The sequence below is a fragment of the Rhinatrema bivittatum genome, chromosome 1, assembly GCF_901001135.1.
Source record: "Rhinatrema bivittatum chromosome 1, aRhiBiv1.1, whole genome shotgun sequence".
Classification (NCBI taxonomy): domain Eukaryota; kingdom Metazoa; phylum Chordata; class Amphibia; order Gymnophiona; family Rhinatrematidae; genus Rhinatrema; species Rhinatrema bivittatum.
The window spans coordinates 214,803,280-214,830,220 of NC_042615.1; the positions used below are offsets into that span (position 1 = coordinate 214,803,280).

At 42.1% G+C, this 26,941-nt stretch overlaps 1 protein-coding gene across 3 annotated transcripts in view; it reads right to left on the bottom strand.

Annotated features, from left to right (window-relative positions):
• AFAP1 (actin filament associated protein 1) overlaps positions 1-26,941 on the bottom strand; it is a 440,313-nt gene that overhangs the window by 58,021 nt on the left and 355,351 nt on the right. For all 3 annotated transcript variants that reach the window (XM_029591685.1, XM_029591691.1, XM_029591678.1), the window contains 2 exons: positions 12,902-13,113; positions 12,186-12,331 (listed from right to left, as the gene is read on the bottom strand). In XM_029591685.1, coding sequence (XP_029447545.1) covers positions 12,186-12,331; positions 12,902-13,113 — 358 coding nt within the window. The remainder of the gene's footprint in view (positions 1-12,185; positions 12,332-12,901; positions 13,114-26,941) is intronic.

Below are 26,941 nucleotides of genomic sequence, written 5' to 3' on the forward strand. Positions count from 1 at the left end.
TGAAATTCACACCCATAGTTCATACCACACCAGGTGATTACAGTGGTGGCCAGGTTTCTTGAGTCCAGTTGTGACATCCAAATTTTATATACATGAGGGCACTTTTTAAGAGGATGGGTGGACAACCATTTAGCAATGGAAATCCCTTTGAAAATTGCCCCTTCTCAAGCTAAGAAAAGGAACGGTACACCTAGGGCAGGGTTAGGGTTGGCCCAGTAAAGTACACAAAAGGATATCTCTATGAAATTCCCATATGTTCTTTAACCCTTGCTGTAGTTACACAATGTTAGGTTCCATATTAGGAACTACCAACCAGGAAAAAGATCTAGGCATCATAGTGGATAATACTTTAAAATCGTCGGCTCAGTGTGCTGCAGCAGTCAAAAAAGCAAAGAGAATGTTAGGAATTATTAGGAAGGGAATGGTTAATAAAACGGAAGATGTCATAATGCCTCTATATCGCTCCATGGTGAGACCGCACCTTGAATACTGTGTACAATTCTGGTCGCCGCATCTCAAAAAAAATATAGTTGCAATAGAGAAGGTACAGAGAAGGGCAACCAAAATGATAAAGGGGATGGAACAGCTTCCCTATGAGGAAAGGCTGAAGAGGTTAGGGCTGTTCAGCTTGGAGAAGAGACGGCTGAGGGAGGATATGATAGAGGTCTTTAAGATCATGAGAGGTCTTGAACGAGTAGATGTGAATCGGTTTTTTACACTTTCGAATAATAGAAGGACTAGGGGGCATTCCATGAAGTCAGCAAGTAACACATTTAAGACTAATCGGAGAAAATTCTTTTTCACTCAACGCACAATAAAGCTCTGGAATTTGTTGCCAGAGGATGTGGTTAGTGCAGTTAGGGTAGCTGGGTTCAAAAAAGGTTTGGATAAGTTCTTGGAGGAGAAGTCCATTAACGGCTATTAATCAAGTTTACTTAGGGAATAGCCACTGCTATTAATTGCATCAGTAGCATGGGTTCTTCTTAGTGTTTGGGTAATTGCCAGGTTCTTGTGGCCTGGTTTGGCCCCTGTTGGAAACAGGATGCTGGGCTTGATGAACCCTTGGTCTGACCCAGCATGGCAATTTCTTATGTTCTTATGTCGACAATTTCGGCTGGGCTGCACTGCTTTGGAGAAGAAGGAGCGCCCCTGCTGGAAGTAGTCCAATGTTGGTGCGGCCCCGTGGCCGGAAATCGTTCCCTTGGCCACAGGGGCTGAAGAAGGAGATTGCTGCTGCCTTTTAGGTCAAGAAGGAAGTGAGTGAGAGTGCGCATGTGTGCAGGAAAGTGAGAGACAGCTTGTGTGCATGTGTATGGGAGAGTGAGAGCATGTGTGTATTTGTGTGTGGGAAAGAGAGAGCATATGTGCATGTGTGTATGGGAAAGTGAAAGAGGATTTATGTGGGAGAGAGCATGTTTGCATGTGTCTGGGAGAGTGAGAGAGTATGTGTGCTTGTGTGTGGGAGAGAAGGCATGTTTGCTTACGTGTGTGAAAGTGAGAAAGCATGTGTGCTTGTGTGTGGGAGAGCGAGAGAGAGCATGTGTGTATATATGTGGGGGAGTGACAGAGAGCATGTGTGTGTATGAGAGGGAGCACAACTACCCCAGTTATTCTCTGCCTGAAAATCCATGACAATTTCAGGGCATCTGGAAATCAAATGTTCCAAGGTAAGGATAACAGGGATTTTTTAAAATCCTTATTTTAATTGTTGGGTGTTATTTGATGTGTCTGTTTTGAAATATTTTATTGATGTTTAGAAGATTTTTTATGAGTTTTTAATTATTGAATGTTATTCTATTCATTAATTGTTTTGAATTGTTCTTTTTATTGGTATGTTTTTACTAATTTTGTTTTATAAAGAATGTTAATGTTTCTGCTTTTTACATTGCTGCAATGCATACAGAATTTGGTTTGTTGCAGTTTCCAGTTCAATTTTTGTCCATACATTTCTATTTATACTGTATGGTCTTTTATTCTGTATTTGAGGATCTATCTGTGTTTTGCAGCTGTGACTGAAGTGAGTTATTCCATTAGAGTGTAGTTTCTATGTAGGGATCTATAGCAGCTTGGCTTCTTCTGTTTTCCTAATAGGAGTTTTACTACTATTTTAGGCCTGGTGTAATATTTGTTGTACTAACTTTCATAGGTAGGGTTGTTGCTGTTTGAGTGCTGGCAGTTAGTGCTATTTTTATATAGAAGTTATTTTTTCTCATGGCTCTCTGAGGGTCATGCCCATGCCTAAGGATGCATTACAGTAGACCTATTACCATAGAGATTCCAAGTGTCTCTTGCTTTTTTGCAGGGTTTTCTGGGTGGCACCTCAGCAGTGCATGTAAATATAATATACATATTGTAAGTGATATTTTTTACCTTGGAAGACCATACTTTGAATGTTCTTTTTCATGTAAAATCTGTATAATAAATGCATAATTTGTAATTGTGTGTGAGGAGGATGTGATGGGGTGTGGGGGTGCAAGGTTATAAAGTTTTCCTAGGGCCTTTAATACCCTTGGCACTGGCCATGGGCAGTGCTGGCAATTATGATATGGAAGGCTTACTATATTGGAATTGTAGCTCAGTTTATTTCTGGCTTTCTATGGGTCAAGTCCACACCCAGTGCACTTTACCACAGGCCTAATCCTAATCCCGCCTTGATTATTATGAGAAAGATAGTTTAGTAAGTCTATTAAGCTATTATTATTATTGAAAATGTGTTTTTTTGCAGTGTCAGCCTATACAATATATATGTTGTAAGTGATACAATCAGAAGATTGTACTTTGTCTATTTTCCATAAGCAACCTGCCTTTTTAGATTGGGGAAGTTAATAAAATTTTAAAACGGAAAAGAATGCATCAGTTTTAATTGTGTGGGGAGGGGAGGGTAGGGGGAATGAAAGGCTGTAAGGTTTGTCTAGGGCATCTAATACCCTTCTATCAGCCCTAAGAGAGAAAGTGTCACACACACAGACTCCCACCATTCACAAACCTCTCACACCCCCAGGGGCAGATCCTGGAGAAAGGTGGGAGGCAGGCAACAGGGAATGGAGGAGTCCTATTTCTAGGCCCAGGAGGTGGGGCGGCCAAAGGCCACCCTGCCCCATTAAACATTTCTCCGGCATCCCATAGTGTGGATGCTGAAAACTGAGAACAAAAAAATAACTTCCAAAAACTGAGTGGTTAGAGTAGAGGGCTGCAAACAAGGGAAGCCAGGGTTCAAATCCTATTGCCATTCCTTGTGACCTTGGGCAAGTCACTTCACCCTCCATTGCCTTCCCCCTGCCCTGGCCCTTGGTGATTTCACCTGCACTGGGCCATGGGTGTGTGTGTGGGGGGGGGGGGGGGGGGAGGGGGACGCTGCCGCCATCTTATCCTTTGCCTCAGGCAGCGGATTGCCTTGAGCCACCCCTGGCCATAGGGGAGCATGAAAATTGTCCCCCACTTCCTTTCCATCTGTGGTCCTGATCCTTGAGATACAATTCTTCTGGGTAGATGTGGAAGACAATGAATCCTTATGTTGCGTGTCAAGTGTGAAGTTAATGTAGGGGACAATTTTCAGAAGGTTTTTCTTTAAACTCCAGCAGGCAAACTGAAAATTGCCCAAACTATGCCCTTCCTGCGTGTGTTTTATGATAATGGTTATCCCCACTTATCCTGGCAGCTTATTCCATTCCTCTGCCCAACTGCTGGCTCGGAAGAGCACTATAGCAGTATCCATCAGATAACCAAGGCAGATATCGAGCACTTGTCAGGCCTTCTGACTTGCAGGCTACCAGTGACTCTTGCCAATGTGAACAACATAAATGAGACCCTTATGAGGGTTGGGACACTTCTGATTTCAAAATACATGGGGATATAACCCCTTAGTTCCTTTGTAACATTCTTTATTTCCTTATAAATATAAAGCTATAGAAATGAAAAAAATCTCTATATTTTTTGTGTATTATTCTTGCTATCCCAGTGATAGTTATGAAGTTGGGCTTTGTAAATAGTTTTGGTGATCACAGTGTGGGCAAGCAGTTTTAGTTTCTTATACCCGTGAGCTGCCTTGGGCACTGTTTTTGGCAAGGAAGAGATAAATAAAAAAATATATATATATTAATTGCCCCTAAGTTCAAGCCAATCCCATTCTGCGTCACATATCTGGCTAAGGGGCGACAGCTGAATATCTGATTCCATTCACCAGTCAGCACTTAGATAAGCACTTATCTGGTTAAGCAGTGGGTGGAAAATGGACGTATCGGGGAAGAGTTACTTATCCGGTTAACTTTGCCGGATAAGTACTGATATTTGGACATCCGGTTAAGTTAATCGGATAAGTCAGACCTGTCTGAAGTTAGTCACACAAGACTTATCCAGCTAACTAGCAATTTCTTCAGGGATATCCAGCAGCATAAGCCTTGCCACTGGATATCCCTTGTAAGTTAGCAGGATTTGTCCTACCCAGCTAACTTACTGAAGACAGTGATATCTGAGCATCTATCGCTTAGTTATTAGACTTATCAGCTTACAGAAATAATTTTCAGGCATTTTTGCCTCTCCAGCACAAGCTGGACAATTTATTAGCAGTTACATTTGTAGAACATTCTCTTCTTCTTTAAAAGCTGCCACAAAATCCAGGAGAAAAATGTGCTTCTATTGAAGGATGAGTTATTTATTGTGCTGAATTATGAACTGCATCTTAAACATTTGACTGCATGTTCTGAGATAAAAAGATAGCTGAAGAAACTTGTCAGCGAGAATGCTGAATATTGAAAAACTGATACTGTGACCCTCCTCCCACCCAAAGAAACTTGTCAGTTGGAGAAATGAATATTAAGTAGTCGTCTGGAGAGGGGTAGTGTACTGAAAAAGTATGTAATACTGTGAACCTCCTCCGCCTGAATGGCACAGCGAACAAAGAAATGTCAAATGGAACCACCCACTAGATAACAGAGGCCAGATCTTACAAGACTAACAGTTGGAGTTGATAATGGCTGCAGGCAAAGACTGATCTCACCCCTCCCTCTTTTCTTCTCCACCTCAACAGCCATTCCACTGAATACACAACTGAAGGCTGAACAGTGATTGCCCCAAAACCCAGCAAAGATCAGTTTCATGCTTCCTACTGTTGGTCATCTGAAGAATTGGTAAAAATCTGGTCTTGCTCTCCTGCCCCTCCTCCCCATCTACAGACTATCTCAACCAATGGCCTGCTGTGCATTGAGGTTACTAACAGGTGACCAACAATGCTGCATCACTACAATACAGAGATCTGAAGATTCACACATTCCCATACACAGACCAGAAGAACAGAAGGTAGGCATGCACACAAAAGCAACAGGAAAAGATTCACAGACACAGACATCAAGAGAGATTCATAGATATAGATGAGGACCATCAGAGGATAGACACAGGCACACAGTTCAGCACAGAATATAAAAATTCATACTTACAGATCATCACAAGAGACCAGAGACCAACAGATACACATATGTGCACCATAAGAAAGGTTAGGAAGGAGATGCCCTGCAAAGGCACTACTGAATTCCACAATTCATCTGAGACAAAATCCCTAAGATATGTACATCATGTGATTTTAGGCTGAAGAGATAATTTAGCGTAAAAACATTGCTTTCTGAAGCATACTTTCCCTGAGGGTCCTGAGAAAAAGTGAAGATATATAAATAGCAATCAATTGTAAAAAATTATGTTATTGTGAATAGAATAATTTATAATCTTTCATAAATAAAATTTCCTTTTACACTATTATAGTGATTCAGCACAAGAGAAATAATGTCTAACCTTTTGGAACACCCCTCTTGTAGACATAAAAATCTATAGTATCTAATTTCTAATCCTTTTTCCTGCAATCCCTTACTGCAGGGCCAAATCGATAAACTTTTATATTTATATTTTATATTGCCTGCCTCTTATTACATATTTAGCAGATAATGGAGAAATTACCTAACTGATAATTTCATTTTCCTTAGTGTAGACAGATGGATTCAGGACCAGTGGGTTATGCTCCCCTGCCAGCAGATGGAGACTGAGCAAGCTGACGTCACAGTATATATAGACCTGCAGTGACCCCAGCCTGCCAAGTATTCGCTTCAAAAGCAACTGTGGACAGACTAGCAAAAAACTTGACTAAAACCAGAACTGTACTCAACCAACCATAAACACTGAACTCACAGAAGATTCTAGGAACCCCAAGCTAGGAACTGGATGAACCCTTACCAGTAATCCCTTGGGACCCAGAGCACCACAGAAGAACTATTGACATTCATGTAGCAGTCGAGGGCAGGAAGCTGAATCCATCTGTCTACACAAAGGAAAATGAAATTAGCTGGTAAGTAATTTCTCCATTTCCTAGTATGTAGACAGATGGACTCAGGACCAGTGGGATGTACCAAAACTACTCCCCAAGAGGGTGGGAGGCCGCCTGTGGTCCAGTCAACACCTCAAGTGCAAAGGCTGCATCCTCCCAGGCCTGTATATCCAGATGATAAAACCTGGAAAAAGTGTGTAAGGAGGACCATGTTGCAGCTCGGCAGATATCGACGGGAGACAACAGACTAACCTCCACCCATGACGCTACCTGAGCCCTAGTGGAATGAGCTCTAACCTGAGTAGGCAGCAACTTTCCAGCATCCACATACATGGCCGTGATCACCTCGTTAATCCAATGAGCTATGGTAGCCCGCAAAGCCAGAGCGCCCTGCTTACTCCTGCCATAGAGAACAAACAGGCGATCCGTTTTTCAAAAAGACTCGGAGACCTCCAGATACCGCATGATAAGATGCATGATAAGATGCATAATATCCAAGGAGATCAAAAGGCGAAACTCCTCCACATCCCTGACCTTATGCAGGAATGGCAAGGAGATGGACTGATTCAAATGAAAGTCCAAGACTACCTTGGGAAAGAAGGATGGAACAAAGTAGGCAGCTGTAATGCCCTCAGAGTCACCCGAAGGAACGGCTCCTGGCAAGACAAAGCCTGCAGCTGACGTGCAGAACATATAGCTGCCAGGAATACAGTCTTCAAGATCAACAACCGTAAGGAAAGGATACGCAGTGGTTGGAACATACAGTCTGCCAAAAAGTCCAGCACCAAATTAAAACTCCACAATGGAACCGGTAACATCAAGGGAGGCCTAAGACGCTTCACTCTCTTCAAAAAATGGGCCACATCAGGATGAGACGATAAAGAAACACCATTCACCAGGCCTCTGAAACATGCAAGAGCCGCAACCTGCATGTTCAAGGAATTAAGGGCCAAGCCTTTATTCAATCCTTCCTGCAAAAAATCCAGAATGAGTGGGATCTTAACTGAATGAGGAAGAACACCCCACTCCTCACACCAGGCCTCAAACTCTCCAAGCCCATACATAAGCCAAGGAAGTTAGAACTTGCGAGCATGGAATAAAGTGGCAATCCCCGCAGAGGAATAACTATGCTTTAATAGGCAAGCCTTCTCAAGGGACAAACTGTAAAACAGAATTGAGTCAGATCCTTGTAAAGAACCGGGCCCTGCTGTAGCAGATCCATGTGCAGCAGAAGACAAAGGGGGGCCTCCAACAGGCGTCATCGCAAATCCTAATATCACGGATGCCTTGGCCAGTCCGATGCCACCAGGAATACTAGCCCCCTGTGGCCTTCGATCTTGTGAATTATCCTGTCCAGCAAGGGCCACAGAGAAAAGACAAAGCAATCTGTCTTCCGACCAGACCTGTAAGAGAACGTCTATTCCCAGGGACCTCAGATCTCTCCTGTCACTGTAGAATCGAAGAACTTTCGCATTTCAAGAAGTCGCCAGCAGGTCTAGGAATGGAAGGTCCCAGTGATCCAAAATCAGCTGAAATGCCACGGCTGACAACACCCACTCTCCTAGGGCCAGACTCTCCCTGCTGAGAAAATCCACTCTTACGTTGTCTTTTCCTGCAGTGTGAGAGGCTGAGATCATCTGCAGATGACCTTCCGCCATTCCATCAGCTGGTCTATTTCCTGTGACGCTTGCTGGCTCTTGGTTCCTCCCTGACGATGGATATAGGCCATCGTCATCATGTTGTCAGACATCACGAGAACCGCTTGATTCCGTAGCCTGCCACTGAACTGCAAGCATGCCAACCGGATCACCCAAGCTTCCAGCCAATTGATGTTCCAGAGAGACTCTTCTGAATTCCAGTGCCCCTAAGCCATTAACTCCAAACAGTGAGCCCCCCAACCATGGAGACTCGCATATGTCATGAGTAGCAACTAGACCAGAGTGGGCAGGGAACTCGCTTTCTCAGATGATCCTCCTGCAACCAACACTGGAGGCAGGAACAGATTTCCATCAGCAAGTGGAGCTGCACTACATAATCCTGAGACTGCAAGTTCCACCGAGATATAAGAGAGCGCTGAAGAGGTCACATATGTGCCCTTGCTCACGGCACCACTTCCAGGGTAGCTGCCATCAAGCCGATTACCTGTAGGTAGGACCACACTGTTGGGTGAATGGTGTTCATCAACTGACGTACTTGAGACATCAATCTCTGGACCCGAATTTCTGGTAGAAAAACACTATCCTGTCCCATGTTGAACCGGATCCCCAAATACTCCAATGACTGGGATGGCTGAAGATGGCTCTTGGCTGGGTTCACCACCCAACCAAGCTCCTGCAACAGAGAAATTACCCTTGAGGGACATCAAGTGGCTCTCTTCTAGAGATCTGGCATGAAACAGCCAATCATCCAAATATGGGTGTACCAGGATCCCATCCTTTCTCAAATCTGCCATCATCACCACCATAACCTTGGAAAAAGTTCTGGAAACGTTGGCCAGACCAAAAGGCAGCGCCCGAAACTGATAATGGAACCCTAACATTGCAAAACACAGAAAACATCAGTGCTCCAATTGGATGGGAATATGAAGGTAAGCCTCTGACAGATCCAAGGTGGTCAGAAATTCCCCCGACTGCATCACCATTATCACAGAGTGCAACGTTTCTATTTGAAAATAAGTCACCCGCAAATGATGGTTGACCCCTTTGAGATCCAAGATGGGATGAAAGGAGCCCTCCCTTCTTGGGCACAACAAAATAAATGGAATATCAACCCATATTTACTTGAGACGTGGGTACTGGAATCACAGCCCTCAGACTGAGGAGCCTTGACAGTGTACACTCCACTGCCTGCTTCTTTTGCAGGCAGTGGCAGGGAGACACCACGAACATGTCCCAAGGCAACTGCTTCTTATCCTCTGGCAACCGAGGAACTGGGGGATTCACCCCACTTACTGACCAGTTTCTCCAACTCACTCCCAAACAAGAGTGAGCTTTTCAAAGGCAATTTTGTAAGATTAGCTTTGGTCATTGTATTGGCTGAGCAATTCTCAACCATAACTGGCTCATGGCAGCTATTACCGAAACCACTACTCTGGCCAAGGTACGATCAAATCGCAGCCCGCATCTACTAAAAAGGCGGCAGCAGATTCCATAACTGCCCTGGAATTCACCGCAGAGTCATCTGCCTCCTTTGAGAAAAGCAAACAAGAGCGAGCCACCAGGGAAACAGAAGATATCTGCAAGGTCATTGCCACTGCTTCAAATGCTTAAGTATGGTCTCAATCTTCCGATCATGCACATCCTTCAAGGCCGCTCCTCCCTCCACGGGATAGTATTCCATTTAGAGATGGCACAAACAAGCACATCCACTTTCAGAAAACTCAAACATTCGCTCACTACTGGATCCAGGGGTACAGGCCTTCCAAAGTCTGACCCCCTTTGAAATTTTCCTCTGAGGCATCTCACTCAAAATCAATCAATTCTTGAATGGCCTCCATAACAGGGAAAAAACAAGAGGCTTTATGCAAAGAAACCAAAATGGGATTTTTCTTTGGCTCAGATATGGAATTGCCCCAGGTACTCCCAGTATCTGCAACGTCTTGAAAATCAGGGCCGGCAGTTCATCTCTATGAAAGATCATCAACATAGACCTACACAGTTCCAGCCCCGGAGGATTTTCCCCATCCTCCAGAGAGTCAGGATCTACCTCATCATCAATGCCATCCGGATTCCTATTGGGAGTACTTGCAGTCAATCGAGGTGTACTCTGGCATTTAACCGTAGTACCGGAAGAGGGAGAGGCTACTACCTGAGAATCTGACCTGACAGGATTGGACGGGGCTGAGGACTGTCCTTGAAGAATGGATTGCAATCCTTGAAAATATTATTCCCAAGAAAAGGCAGAAGGATCCATGCCAAGAATAGGAGGCACTTGTGCAGCGCCCATTGAGCTGCCATCTCCTGCCGAGGAACCAGTCAAGGGAGTTCCAAAGTCAGGCATCCCTCCTGCCATCATAAGGCTGGGAAGAACCAGGCTTAGTAAAATCAGAGGAAGATAATTCTCCTTGAGCCTCTAAGCAGCGTTGGCACAAGTTAGTGGGTACTCCAGGCTGAGATGCCAGAATATGCAGCACAGAGGAAATGAGCTTAGGTTTCTTAACCACAGGCGCCATTAGTTCGTCAGTATGCTTAAGAGGTGACTGAAGATGTGTGTCCAGCTGAATTTACGCTAAAAAAATTTAGGGGCACAAAATTTAGGCATCCCAAGGCTATGCACTGCAAACCTAAGCGCACTGTCACCATACCAATCCTGGGCGCACAACCAATATGTTCTGGAATCTGCGCACAGGCAGTGCACCCAAAAGAAACTGGGTGCACATTTCAGATGCACAGCTGGACACACTTGTATGCACTGACAATCCTGTAGAGGGCAGCCAAATGCACAGAAAAAAGGCGTGCGAAAACGCCGCTGCGGCCTACCATGCGGCGCACAGAAAAAAAAGCCTAACCGTGGGGCCTAGCCCACCCGGGCTGCTCAACCCGCCCCACTGCCCAGGTCCCTTAACCCCCATGGGAGCAGGAATGAACATTGGAATGGCACAAAGAGCACGGAGACCAGAGGAAGTCCTACAACAACCTCTTGACTCTGTCTCTGACGATATTTATTTATTTTTAACTTACCTGAGCTCAACCTTTCCCTACTGAGTACAGAGACAGTCTCCGGCTGCAGGGAGAGAGGGCATATACAGTCACTGCCACGCTCAGCTTCCTGCACCTGCTGCCTTTCAGTTGCTTAAATCAGCTAAGTCCACATCAGCTGAAGAACGAGCTATCAGACCAAGGCACTCATCTGAGAGACCATGGAAATCACCTCAGGAATTCTCAATTGGAGGAGGGACCATTAGGTATCACCGCAGGAGAGCGGAGCAACTCAAAACTCCTCTAAATTCTAAAGCAATCCCAAGTAGGGAAATGCATGTCCATCAGCTGCTGGAGACGGAGAATACTGGCAGGCTGATATATCACGGCAGGGCTATATATACTGTGACAACAGTTTGCTCCATCTCCATCTGCTGATAGATGTGCATAACCCACTGTTCTTGAATCCATCTTGGATCCACAGACTAGGAAATTGCTATTTCTGAATGTGGCAGAATAGGGACAAACTTTGCATATATTTGACATTTAAAATGTACTGGCATTGTTTACTCCCGCTGACTTAAACACTTCACTGAGACCACTTCTTTCTGATCCATCTAAAAGTGTGTACATTGTGAAAGCCCGCATATCATGTTAGCTGCTCTGACAGGGAGAGGGAGAGGCCAACCTGGACAATCTTGCCCAGTAACTACTTAGGTATGTGGCTAAATCCCTTTGAGAAATCATTCTCTTAAGGATCAATTCACTGGAAAAGACAGTGTTACATGATGTGATTGATTGAAACAGCCTTTTCCAATGGGCAAGTATTCAGCATACAAACCACAGAGTCACATAAAAAGTGTGAAAAAAAACCCCTTTCCTGCATGTCTATAGTGAGTTAGCAGTGCCTTGCTTGCATAGTACTGCAGATTCTACCAGTTCTATCTAACCACAAATGTAATTGGATCAGGAAATGTCTTAATATCTAAGACCAATGACCATTTCATGAGTCCAGATGTCTACTTTTGGCAAACATGTTTTCTCATTACAGTTCTCATCTAAGGAATTCTCTTCACCTAGCAGTAGAAATTCTGGTATATTGTTTTGTCTTCTCAAAGGATATTTAATCCAAAAGTTCCTCTTTTTATAATATTAGTAAACAAATGAGCATATTTCATGGAAATCTGCACAGATCTGGATATTTATTTTAAAAAAGCTACCCTATGTTGAAGGTCTCTTACCAGAAGGACTGTTTGGCAGTTTGTATTATATTTGCAGTCATCTCTACGTCAATATAGTCATAATGCAGGGCTCCAGGATCCGTGGATGAACCAGTTTCAGCCAACAAAATTCCAATCCATCTGCCCATGTTTTCAGAGGAAGAAGCCTTTCAAAACAAACAATGATTTGAAGGATCAATAAAGAATACCCAGTACTCAAAAGGTCATGCATATTCTTCAAGGACAGTATCAGGTCTAATAAAATGGTAATTGTCAACATTTATTTACAAGTATTTTGAAAATGTTTCAGAAAAAAATTGTTTTTTTGTTTACACAAGGCTGTAGAACTGAATTAAAAAATATTTTGTGGTAATAACCTAAACCATTATTCTACATAAGGCAATTGCAATGAATGATGACCATCAAAGTATTTGCAAATTTAAATTACAAGCATCCAGCATTGAAACAATTCCAGGGCACTAACTAAGCATTTTTGTTGCATTAAGGTAATATAAAAATAAAACGTTCATATTCACTCCGTATCTGCACTGTACTGCGCTTTGCAAAAGAGTTTTGTATAAAGGCACAATATACAACAGTATAAGTATCAAGTTCAGATTATACACAAGTAAAGAAACAAATCTCCTAAATCCCTTTTTGGAGTAAGAAATAATTTTGGCTGCAGTGCCATTTACAGCAGGTATAGTCTTATTTCAACAAACAAGAGAGCATGGTACCTCCAGAACTGCAACCTCCTGCCCATTCCGAAGAAGGCGGAATGACAGGGGGTGCTTGGCATCCAAACCTGGAATGACGTCACAGCCTCGGAGAGGAATAGAAACAATATGGGTCTTCAAGTCTGTTCTGTCCTTGTGGAAAATAAGCTTATTATCTTTCACTCGACACCAGCGCTCTCGCCAGCGGCTGTTGGACAGCACGTTCAGATATCCTGAAATTAAATAAATGAAAAATGGGTCATGCTTCAAAATTAGGAAAACAGAGATGCTTTAAAAAAAATAAAAAAAAGTTTGGGTGAAACACTGAAATTTTATAGCTATAAAGATGTTTAAAGAATGTATTACGTATAAGCTTTGCTACAAACAGTAGGCTAAGAATCTTACATTCAGCTTGTCTGGAATAAGCCTGAGAAATGAACATTAGCTATTAGGGAATGCCTGCTACCTCGCATCTGAATGCTCAGTAAAAAGAATTATTTTTTTTTTAGTTACAGCTAAGATTACTATAGGCTGATCCAGTCTTGGTTTAGCCCCATTGCATCAATGGACCTATAAATCCTGCCTTTACTCGAGAAATTGGAACTTCCAGCCCATAGAGACAACGGGATAAAATCAGAAGTGAATCAGCCCTTCAGGGTTGGCCTGGATTAGGTGGAGACAGGAGTATTCTCATTCAGATGTCACTCCAGTAGGGATGTGAATCCGAAAAATGCATGCTTGCATTTAATCTTCTGACCTTGACAGTGGAGTATAAGCCATGTTTTAGTATGTTCTGTTATTAAAATGTTTAAATGCTGAGCAAGTCACAGGCGGATCCTAAGCCTTGAAATGAGTTGCACAGATTATGAACTCTGGGTCTAACATTTCTTGTCTTTTTTTTTTTTTTTTTTAATACTGCCCTTATAAAATTGTTTAAAAATGTTTAGCATTACCAATACTACTATATAGGGATATTTCTGCTGATTAAAAATGAAGTTATTTTTCTTCATATTTTAAGGTGGATGCCATGATCCAAAGTTTACAGAAGTAAATTGTTTGGTGCATTCATTTCTTGCTAGCAGCTGCAGGGCAAGTCCTCCTCACGGTGGGAAACACGAGCACTGTGACATCACGGACTTGCCAGTGCTGTCATAAAGGGGACAGTACCAGTAATAAAAAAAAAAAAGTAAGCTAGTTAACATTTTGCGTGGATCCATTCCTTATCTTTAGACACAAATACTTTCATTTGACCAGACAATAAGAGAATGCAAATTCTCCCTAAAACATATAAAAAAACATTGCGCTTACTTTGCTGTCAGCTATGTGCTACCAGCTCCTGCCTAGTATAAAACTGTGGTAAGCTAAAACCAAGCTTGGATCTGTAAGGTCCAGTGTGGATTTTGTTAAAAAGACCCGGTAAGCTAAATTTTCTGGACAAGTCTCGGGAAATGTTATGGATTCTTTGGTTCGTCCCCCTAAGACAAAATCCAAAAAAGATAAGAGCACATAAATGATTAGGAACCTTCAGTAGTCAGAAAATGATTCCCTATCTCACTGTCAGCCTGAAACTTGTTGCTAATTTCATTACTGTAGTTCACTGACTCAGAGTTGGACTGGCTCCATAAGGAGGAAGACAAAAGGATCTTTGACCTTTTTGATCATTGTTGATGAATTTTATTCAGTAGAGTTCCACTTCAGGATAATTTAGTAAGGAAAATGAAGGGACTGAATGATGGAGTGGAAGCTAAACCAAAATACTTCCCTTTCATCTGCCTTCTCAGATTATCTCTTATGTCCCAAAGGGGAAAGCAATAAATCATGCTGGACATCAAGGCTTTCTTCTTGTTTTATTTAAAACAATATGCTTTAGGTTCAGTGTTTGGGATTTTTTTTTCCTTTGCAATCCCATGGTTAAAATGTTGGCATCTATTCAACCACTCCTCCTACGCATTAAATCAATGCAACACAACAGTCATTAGAGGTTGCTAATTTCATAGGGAAAATACAAGTGTAAATTAAAAAAAAAAAAAGACAGTGGAATATTTTATTTTTTCTAATTAGAAAATTTCTGTCATAACAGAGTAAAACAGTACAAGACAGCAGCTAAAGACCAAAATGGTCCATCCAGTCTGGCCAGCAAGGTGTTTACCCTATGCCTTCTGTTTACTTTTCTTCCTTTACTAAACTCTTCCGCCACTGAATGCAACATGGAGGCCCCTAGGTTATTATAACCATGTACAGAAGGTGTTTAACTTCAGATCCCTCATAAACTCCATGCAGCAACCAAAATACCCTTTTCTGCTTGCATACTGTCGAGTTGCTAACCCCCCTAGCAGCAGGCGCTGACTTTTCACAGGGATATCCCCTTACCAGTATGGTACGCCTTGGGTTATCCTGGATCGTCTCCTCAGAAACGCCTGGTGGCCTCCCTCTAAGGGACCTTGCTCTCTAAATAAGTTCCTAATAAACCTTACCTGGGCTCACCAATAAATGCTTCCTCTCCCTGCTGTTAGTTTCTTTCTCCTGGCTGTGTATAGCTCATGTTTCCCTTGGACTGCAATCTGCAGCTGCTGCTTGTTCTCTGTCCCTTACAGAGGCAACTTACACTTTTTCCTCCGTATCTCTGGCTGGCTACTTCCTCCCTATCTCTGGACTGTTTCCGGATGCTTTCCAATTTTCATAGCACTTTCTTAGTGTATTCTGCACTTAATGAAACCTGAGAGCAAAAGCAGGCAGCATGGCAGATAGCGTACGGGCAGAGTTGGAAGAAAAATACCCTCAAGACTGAATCTTTTCTTAAATATGCGACCATATGACCACCATGCTTCAGAGGCAGTCCTACACTTTAATGTGCTCAAGGCCTCTCTACGAAGGTGGAGACTTACTGAGCTAGCAATGGGAAAAAAAAAAGGCCCCTGTACTGTACTAGACAGAAGTTACAAAAAGGCTTTGAAAAAAGTTATATCTTTTCAGAAAACCTCTGGTTAACTAATTCAAGGCTCCCAAATTAGTTTCATAACTGCAAAAACATCTCTCAATGCTTGAGATTTTAGTCCCATTCAGTTCACAGGAATTAAAATAAAAGAGCCAAAAAGACTCTGCCAGTCCAGCAAAGGTGATGTTGAACACGGCCTTTTCAGTTTTAATAAAGAAGAAATATTTTTTTTTCCCCAGACAAAGCACCAAGTACCCTATTGTATTTAAAGGTGGGTTTCAGCTGGCCACCCCCTTTGCCCGACAACGTCTTTCAACTTTCAAGGAAAACTGCCGCCTGTAATTCTGTTGTCCTTGCGCTTCAGAGAAAGCAAACCAATGGTCAGTCCGCTTCCAATGACATTTGCTGAAATGATACCCATCGGCTCCTTTGTAAGAACATACTGGACATGTTCTAGTACCGTGCACTGGAAAATCATGAGAGGCAAACTCGATTGACCTTGCATCACATCTCTGCTTACTTTTATAAAACACTGGAAAAGAGACAAAATTAGTGTTACAGGTCAGGGACAACGAGCCAAAGCCACCTTAACTAATTCCATTGGCTCTACATCCTAGAACAGAAACGGTATGTGCACTGTAAACTTTTGTGACTTTGTTATTACTTCTCCGTTTGTTGTGCCCTTCATTAAACTCGCAGGACTTTCTTGGTGGTTTGCTTTTTTTTTCTGTGAAAGATTGTACCCTGTCCTGTTTTTAGGACCCAACGCGTTTGAAGTCGGGCTTTGGCTCTGAATGTAGCAGGTAGTAACTTAAAATAACATAAAATTTCAAAGTGGTTTAAGCTGGGCACAAAAGTGTTTTAAACGAATCGTTAACAAGCGAGAGGTCAGACGGCACTTGCAGGCATGATGACAGGATTGTGTCTGCAACAATGCTTCATTTAGAAATGGCTAAGTTCAGATATTTTTGGGCAGTGTAAACATATTTTAATATTCGGTTGTAGAAATGCACTAAGCAGGGTCAGTAGAGTCTGTTTTGATTGAACTGCTAGCACAGAGGCATCTGCAGCTGAATAAATGCTTTTCTTTGGAGGCTCTGAATTAAAAATAGCTTACCGTATGCTTTTTAAAAGGCCAAGACATTTCATTATAGTGCTGAAGTAAGACACGGCAGGTCTGAAAAACTACTTTAAGAAGTGGTCACCACTTTTTCACACTAAGAAGGCGGCACACTTCAGCAAGCAAAAGAAAAATACTTGAATATTATTTTATTCTAATGAATATTATTTAATTGTATCTTATATTTCCCTGCTACTATTTTTCTCCTGCATCACTTGTCTGATACCAAACACAGCACTAGCAACAGTACTTTTTTTTGATTTAGGTTTTTTTCTGCCCCTATTCTTCTCCGCATTTTATGTATGCCCCATCCCAGCTGGCTTGTCATGGTGAATCAGGAGGGAAGTCTCTTATGAGATTATCCCTCAGTACCACTCTACAGCTCAGGGCAGATGCTAGATTTTTTGCTGTCCTGTGCGAACAATTACTGTGCTGCCCTGCTCCCCCACCCCCTGTTCATTCAGTCTCTGTCCCTGGTTCATAAAAAAAAAAGCCTAGCTCCCTTTGGCAATCTATATTTTCAAAAACTGACAATCCCCTCCCTCCATGAGCTACCTTACGCAAACTTTACAACCTTGCACATGCCACCCTCCCACACCCTCTCACAGATACACACCATTCAATTATGCATTTATAACAGATTTTACGTTAAAAAGAACATTCGAAAGTACTTCTCTTCTGATGCAAAAATATCACTTACAACAAGCATATTTCATTTACATGCACTGCTGTGGTGCCATCCAGAAAACTCAGGAAAAAAATAAAAAAATAAAAAAAACTACTTGGAACTCATATGGAATTAGAATTTAGGTAAATTGAGTGTGGGCTTGGCCCTCAGAAACCCATGAATTAACCAAATTAGTACTACAATATAGTAAACCTCCCATACCAAAACAACCCTGACTGCCAGCACTCAAAACAGTAACAACCTTATCTATGAAAAGTCAACACTGTACATATTACACCAGGATCTAGAACACCAATTCACCTCCTATTAAGAAAACAAAACAAATTAGACTGCTATAGATCCTTACTCAGAAACTACATGCCAGCAAAATACCTCACCTTGGTCAAATATGCAGAACACAGATGGACCCTGACCAAATACAGAATAAAGAAACCATAAAATAGAAATAGAAACGAGCTGAGAAGAACTGAACTAGAATCCACAACATGCCATCCTCTATATACAGAACAAAAGAAAATAGAAACATTACAATTCTTTATAAAAATAAATAATAAAATCAAGAAATATAAAATAGCAACCATAATAGTAAAATCATATTCATAAAAATAATACATTTTTCAAACCAGTTAATGAATAGAATATTCAAATTTTCCCTATCACCAATAAAATATTTTAAAAAAGCAAAACATCAAATTACATCCAAAAATTAAAACTAATAAGGCTCTCTCTCCCTTCCAGACACATTGGGGTAATTTTAAAAAGGATTTACACGCGTAAATGTAATTATTGTAGTAATGTTCAAAAGCCCACTTACTTGAATAAAGTGCATTTACACATGTAAAACCCATTTTTAAACATGTAAATGCTTTTGAAAATCAGGCCCATTATGTGTGTGTGCCTGTGAGAGCCTATGTATGACACACAGGTTCTGACAGGCACTCACAGAGACACATAGGCTCTCACACAGACACACACACAGGCTGTCTCTCTCACATACATACACACACAAACTCTCACATACACACATGGCCTCCTCTTCTCTTCGGATCATGGTGGGATGAGCTCCACCATGGCCCTGTGGACCCTTTCTTCTCTTTGGGCTGTGATGGGATGAACTCCATCACAGCTCCGCTGTCCCTCCTGCACTAGGGGATAGGGGGCGGAAGCTGTGCGCGCCCGTGGGAAACTTTATGTGCGGGCACGCACATACACACATTACAGGGAACACCACGGTCTTTCTTTATTTTCGGCCACTGGCGGTTGAGCGCCACCAACCACCCACAGCCTCTCTCCTTCGTTGGCCTACGGCCTCTCTTCTTCGGCTACAGTTGGGTTGGACTCTGCTGGTGGGACTGCGGCCTCTCCTGTTGTCGCCGCCCTCCCAGTGGTGCCACCCCGTGCAAATGCATGGTATACACATCCAGTTGCACTGGGACTGCTACAGCTGACAGCAACAATGCGCCCTCCCCTCTGCAGCACTAACCATGCTACTTCCACTGTGCTCCCGCCAGCAACTGGCAAGTGTATTCAAGCAAGTTGGTAGTGGCCAGCTATCTGGAAACTTTTCAGTTTCCTTGCCAGTACCAGTCAAACCTGCATCAGCAGTACTAAGCAAATTTGCCAAAATACCAATTTGTCTGTTTCTTTCTCCCTCCCACTCTTAATCAAAGTTTTCTTTTCTGTGTGCCACAATGTATTACATTTCTGTGTAACTTCAATTATAACCATGTCCTCTTATCTATTCTTAATACCTTCTTTTCAATCTCCACCCCTGCACCCAATCTGCAGTTTGTGCTCCAGTCAGGCTTCACATATGTAGGGGTTGTAATGAGGAGCGGCACTGCATCACCTTATTTACTCAGCTTTATGTAGCTGGGCACAGCTACGCATGCGGAGCCTTTAGAAACTTGAAAGCAGCTCACTGGAGTCAAAGCTCTCCTTGCAAAAAAATGAGGCATCCAGTTGCTCTGTGACTGCCAGCTCATATCTGTTCGGTTAACATAATTCACGTTTCTGCACATGAAAAATAAAATATCTAGCCCAGGATACATCGTCCTTGTAGTTTTCATTGGACAGTGGACTCACTGGCCGATTCAATAAGCTCCGCGGGAGAGCGGGCGCTCCGATGTGAGCGCCCGCTCTCCCAATGCCCGCCCAGGCACCTCTCCTGGGCGCGTGATTCAGTATTTAAATTAGGGCCCGCATTAATAAGGAAGCGCTAGGGACAGTAGAGCGTCCCTAGCGCCTCCTTATTGGTGGAAGCGGCAGCTGTCAACGGGTCTGACACCAACGCTTAATTTTACCAGCGTCGGTTGTCGAACCCGCTGATAGCCACGGGTTCGGAAAACGGACGCCGGCAAAATTGAACGTCCGTTTTCCAAACTGATGGTTGGAGGGTGTACACTTGCCCGGTGCCATCTGAAATTAACGCCTGCTTTGGGTGTATTTTGGGTGAGAAACTAATAGGCTCATCAATATGCATTTTCATGTGATAAGCGCTATTAGTTTCGGGGGGGGGGGGAGGGGGGTTGGCCGCACGTTTTCCACGCACTATTATTACCCCTTACTATATAAGGGTTAATAATAGCGCATCAAAAACGCGCGGCCAAAGAGGGGTTAAACAGTGCGCTCGGCCGAGCGCACCATTCTTATCGGCCTGAATATGAAGAGCATGACTTTCCTGTTGTCCATGGACACATCCCAAACCACAGGTTCTGTTCTTACTGAGCAGTCACCAAGTATACACAACAGTGATTTTTTAAACCAGTACACTGAAGAGACATACGCTAAACACGCAGACTTTATTGAAGATTTTTAAAGTGAACTTGCACACATAGGTTCACTTTGAACTTCCTCAGATAATTGGCTGAATTCGCGTTAAAGCATGTGCGAAACTGGGTTACTTTTATGCGCACTGGCCCTCACATGATTTTCAAAAGGCCATTTACATGCACAGACCGGGTTAAATCCTTTTGAAAATAACCTCCTTACTGTGTAATCACTGCAAGGACCATATTCAAAGGGGTTTATCCAGAAAGCTTGTGCGTTATCCGGAGAAACCCCACAGGGCCAGTTATCCGGCTAAAATTTTACCCGGATAACTGACCCAAAGCTTAGGCACGTTCTGGAGTGGGGTGGGTTAGCTGGGTAATGCTCTACAGAGTATAGATAAAGATATCTGGGAAAGTATTCCCAGGTAATGAACTTTCTGTGGCTATATTCAAAGAATATAAACAGATAAGTACTAATGTATTTACATAATTATTACAAAAAACAGGTTAGAGCCAGCAGCTAAGGTCCCCACCCCACCACCCCTGCATGGTGTTGAAACTGGGGCCAACAGGCCTGGGCTCCCTATTCCCCAGAAATCTTTTCCTAACGTGGCAAGCCAAAAGAAGCTGGGAGCCGGGCCCGCCCCCTGCTTCGGGGATTCTGTCACGAAATTTAAGAGTGGGCTCTCCTCTCCCCACTCCACTCCCAACACTCCTGCGCCTGCCAGCATCCCCTAAATGGCCCCAGCCACCAGCGGTGTCATGTGATGCCTGATAGCAACCCTGGTAGAGTAAGCCTACTATATTTAGGAAAGATTTTATGTGATTGGGGGAGGGGGGGGAATAGACCCACCAGCCCCAACTTCAACGCCACTCAAGGAAGAGGGAGTAGAGATGGAGGCCTTAGCTGCTGGCCTGAATTTTTTTTTTTTTTTAATCAGTTTCAGGTTTAATAACATTTATCTGTTGTACTTTCAGGGGGCCATTTCAAGGTGACAAAAGTAACATTCATAGTAAAATATAATACAGAATAAATTCAAAAACACATATACACAGAGGGCCTGCAATAATGGACAATGACTGGAATGGACATGAAGATGACAATTTAAGAAACACTCAGTCTAGATCATAGGCCTGTTTAAATAAATACGTTTATAAAACCTTTTTAAATTGATTGTTGTTGCATATCGTCCTGAGGTCAACGGGTAGGGAGTTCCAAAGAATTAGACCAGCTCAAGAGAAGGCTCGGTCCCTTGTTAGCACCAGCCTTGCTATTTTGACTGAGGATCTCAAGAAAGCATTTTCCCTTGGAGTGAAGGAATCATTCAGGCCTGTAAATTCTGAATATGGAGCTGGTCCAGCATTTGGTATCACTGTCCTGTGGATTAAGTTCAGGATTTTGTATTTTATCCACCATTTCAAAGGGAACCAATGAAGGGATAAGGGATTGAGAGTAATATGGTCACGCATCTGTGTACAAGATAGGATGCGAGCTGCGGTGTTCTGGACAAATTGAAAGGGTTGTAACCTGTATTGCGGAAGGTTTATATACATCATACCAGTCAGAATATGCTTCACAAAGTCAAACCTGCTGAGAATGATTTGTTAGAAAGGAGGTAAACCATTTGAGTACAATGCCAGAGATACCAAGGGAAGATAATCTAGATAACAAAATTCTGTGATCTAGCGTGTCGAATGCTGCAGATATATCAAGCAGCACTAGAGCATATTTATGCCGCTGTCAAAACCACGAATCATAGTGTCAGTACTGGAAAGAAGTAGGGTTTCTGTACTATGTGCCCTGTGAAATCCAAATTTGGAATTGGTCAATATTGTTTTCTTCTATATAATCAGTAAGCTTGATAAGCACAATGTTTTCAATGATCTTCGCCAACAAAGGCAGTGAGGAAAGCGGTCTGTAATTAGATATTATTAAGGGATCTGAAGTAACCTTTTTGAGTAAAGGCTTAACTGATATCCGTTTTAGAGATATAGGAAGGGAACTAGTGAATAATGAGCTGTTAGTAATATTAAGCAATGTCTAGCAGTACCTCTTCTTTTATGCCCTTAAGGATAGAAGTGGGGCATGAGTTTAGAGGGCAGGATGCAGGATTTTTAATTTCCTCAAAATGTATAATATTTCAGATTTTGAAGTTAAAACAAGAGTATCCCAGGTGCTCTCAGACTGAATATCAACCACAGCAGATATGGAATTAACAGAAGTAAAGGAGGCCACAAATATCATCAACCTTCTTGCTGAAGAAATGTTCATAATCATTACGACATGCAATCATGTCATTACATTGGAGACTTAAGGGCTTAGATGTCAAAGATTTGCCGATAGTGAAAAGTACAGCCGATCAAGTTCCTGCACTTATCCAGCTATACTGAATTATTTGAATACAGCTGCATATGCTTAAATATATCCAAGCTACACATACCTGGATACATTTAAAGCTAACTGGTTATAGACAAACATAGCTGATTAGGTTTAAAGTTATCCAGCTAAAGAAGGCCAGATAACTTTATTCGTCAATATTCAGCAGGTCATTTATCCCACTGAATATATCAGATATTTTATCCAGCCTCAGTTAGCCAGATAAATAAATAAACAAACAGATAACTTATTTATTTAATATTGCTCTTTGCATGTACAAGAAAGTTTATTCTGTCCACTTTACTGAACAGATAAGCCACAGAGGAACTATACACAAGTACTCCACAGTTTACATACAACCTGTTTAGAGAAAAAGTGGCACCACCTACTGCTTTATAGCTTTCCTCTATCTCTACAAGTCTTTAGGGTGAAGACAAGATATTCACCTCCTGCATATCAGAAAGTGTGCAAAAATCTAGTTATTCAGGAAATTCTATCCCTGAATTTTACTCCTGATTTATTTTATGTCATGTCATATTGAACTGATATTTTATTGTGTATACTGTCTGTTACTTTTAATATAGTGAGACAGGAATTATGGAAGGGTATTATGAGGTAGAGATGTGATGATGTGTTGCTCTCGGAGGGCTGAGGGATAGCTATGATGTTAGATATATTAATTCTGTTACAATGCTGGGGGGAATTGTCTGTATGGAGAAAGGGTGAGTGAGCATTTATTATTATATGGATTTTAAAAGTATGTTGTGTGCTTTTATATTGTATGGATGTATTTTTTATGCCAGGATATTAGGACTGTACAGATTTATTTTTATGTAGTGTAAATGTCCTTGAATTACACACTAAAATATGGTGAGTGATAAATGCAAATAAATTAATATTCTGTAAATGAACTGGTGGTACAGAAATGTCTAAAATGAGTACATATTCTTTTTGCTAATGGGGTAAGGGCTCATATCTCATCAAGAATCAGATATACAAAGACATTTAAATAGCTGATAAAACACAGAGTATGCAGAGAGTACCCTCCAACCAATGTTTTATTTTTTTTGGGAGCAGCAGTTTATGCCTGCTCCTTTGTTGTTCTAGTATAATTAGAAGAGGCCCATATTGGGTGTACAGCATCAGGAACATGTGATCGCAACTACCTAGGATTTTCCCTGTATTTTAGCCCTTTGTTCATCTAGTCCAACCATCACAGCGATAATCTTCCATCAGGATCAAAAACCAAGCCTCTCTCTCTGGAACCTTATACCTATGCACTCTTACCCTGGTTGGTAGGCATCACTGTTGAATAGTGGCTAGCACTCCCTGCATCACTCCTCCAGGGGCTGTAAAAGCTACCTGGTCCAGCATTTCCAGGCTTAGTGGGCTTGAGAAGCAAATTCCTGGCCCAGGAAGTGAACTGAAATCTCCTACATGCCAGCATGCAGCACGTGGCATTACTGCTGTGCCACAGGGCAGGTTTCTGTTGATGATGGAACCTTTGTTGAATCAAAAGGCAGTTCTTAGGTGTATACCATTCCAAATTCCTCTGTACAGCTCTTCCAGGTACAATGGGAAATATTAAACTTGCAAGCAGCTCAGTTTCTGGGGGGAGTGTTTTTATTCAGTTTTTATATAAACACATATCCAATGTGTTATTAAAGCCACAAAGGGTTTGGGCTGACTACTAATCCAGATATTTGTGGGCAAATAAACCACTCTTTTAAGGACGTTCACTGCTTTAGAGATAATACATCATACATTTCAGGAACAGCTGTTCTGGAACAGTGATGCCTAGATGCTATACTGCGGTCTCAAGCTGCTCTGAAGTATTCCCCCCTCCCCCAACCAGTCTAGTTTTCAGAATATCTAAAATGAATATGCATGAGAGATTTGCATGCAGTGGAAGCAGTGCATGCAAATGTATCTCCTGTGTATTCATTGTGGATATCCTGAAAACTAGACTATTCCAGAACTATCTGGTATATTACTCCTTAATACCTAGGTACTTGAAAACCCTTCCTGTTCCATTTTGCTGTAAGGATATACATTTAATGCAATTATCTCTTGAGGTTGATTCAGAGACAAACTGAAGGAAGAGAAAGACTTCCAAGCAAGTTGCTATTATCGGCCTTGCCATAAATTCGCTAGAGAACTGGAGAGATTGACTGCTAATAAAGAGGGGGTCTCTCTCCGTTTGTAATGTTGTTTCTCCTCGCCCTCTCTCATAAAAATCCATCACACGAAGAAGGTGGCATATTTTTAGGTGCCTTTATAATACTGAGGGCTTCTTTCTTTGATCCCCTAAACATAGGGAGAGTAATTTTCAAAAGAATTTCCATGGGTAAAACATATTTTGCCCACAGAAATGGGCTTTTAAAAAATAGCCTGCCCGATATGCAGGTAAACTTATACAGATATGTCCTGTTTGCACATAAGACCGAGCAGAGGAGGTCCTGGGAGAACATAAGAATGCCACACTGCATCAGACCAAAGATCCATCAAGCCCAGTATCCTGTTTCCAACTGTGGCCAATCCACATACACCAATCTGACAATACATAATTGTGCACTTGGAACCACTAGTTCACTCATACCTCCAGCAGTTCACCTAGATCCTCTAGCACGTCACCCTGAAACCCACCAGTGCATCCAGATCTTTAGCACTTCACCTAGCCCTCCCACTCAAAAACTACAGACAAAAGATATGCTCAATTGCAATCGCACGAGTCAATTCGCAGGTGTTAAAGCACGCACATAATTATGAACCCTGCCTTGTAATGCCTCTAGTCCGCTCCTTTTCTCCCCTCTTAAAATTTACACACAATGCTGCAAGTATGTGTATACTCGCAAAATTTATAAAATATATATGTGTATACATGGCCATCTACACACGCAACTCCCGAATAACTCTTTAAAAATTCAATTGTTTGAGAGCAATGCAAGATGAGTTTTTCATACTTATTCTCTCTTCCGTTTTTCAATAGTTTGGCTATGGCATATTTTAGAGAAAGTAATTTTGTCCATCAGTCTGAATAGTCTCAACTTTTTTCACTTTTTAAAACTGCCTTTGACATTCTTCTCTGTCTCTCTCTGGTTTTCTAGAACCTTTTATCATCTTATTTTTCTTTCAAGTCAATGCCCCTAACTTTTCAGCTTTTAAAAAGCTATCTCATCAGGTTTTTCTGTCTGTTTTTCAATTTCCTTCACTCTGTCTTTCGCAAACCTAGTTATTTGATTTCAACAGTATATGCAACATGTGAAGCAGACAAACCAGCAGAACCATTCACAAAATCCTGATGTTGGTTCCTAGCTCTTCCTCTACACACTACAGCATTGGTGCAAACAGCATACGGATGGCACAAGCACACTGGTTTCCAATCTCAGACACTGAAAACTTAGCTGACCTGCCAAGTCTCTCAAATTAAATGGAAGACACCCACTTCCAATACATTACAAATCTACTAGCTAAGGGAAAGGAAAACTAGCAAGCCTGGGATGGGGTTGGCGAGTCAAGGTCTTCATGTTCTACAGTTATGGGGGAAGGCAGATAGGAAGAGATTGCATTTCCTTTGTTTCTGTACTTGCCTCTCATTGCAGCCTATTGACTGGCAAGCAAATGGGTGACCAATGGGCTACATGGTAGAAGAGAGCAGCAGTGCAGGAGACAGCAAGTTCGCTTACCATAAACAAGGCTCTCCACAGACAACAGGATATATTAGCCATGACATGTGGGTGATGTTATCCGATGGTGCTGAACAGACCCATTTCTTTAGCTCAGTAAAGTTTTACTACTGAGCATGCATGGGATTTCCCTGTGCACATGCTGCCTTGAGAGCCCCTCAGTGGTTAGAGCTTAGGTTTAACTAGGCAGTTGACTTCCAGGGAGGCAGGAAGGTATTAAGTATTTATTTATTTTATTTATTTTAAGTTTTTCTATACCGGCATTCGCGATAAATATCGCATCATGCCGGTTTACATTTAACAAGTGGATAGGGAACAAAAAGGTAAAAAATAACATTGATCCTAATAATAGTAATAAATAATGATAATAGTAATGATAAAACATTAACACATTAAACAAGAGAAAGGCTAAGGAATGCAGTTACAATAAAACAAGGGAGTAATACAACTTGGAGCATAGAAAAAGAAGCAGGGGATTAAATAG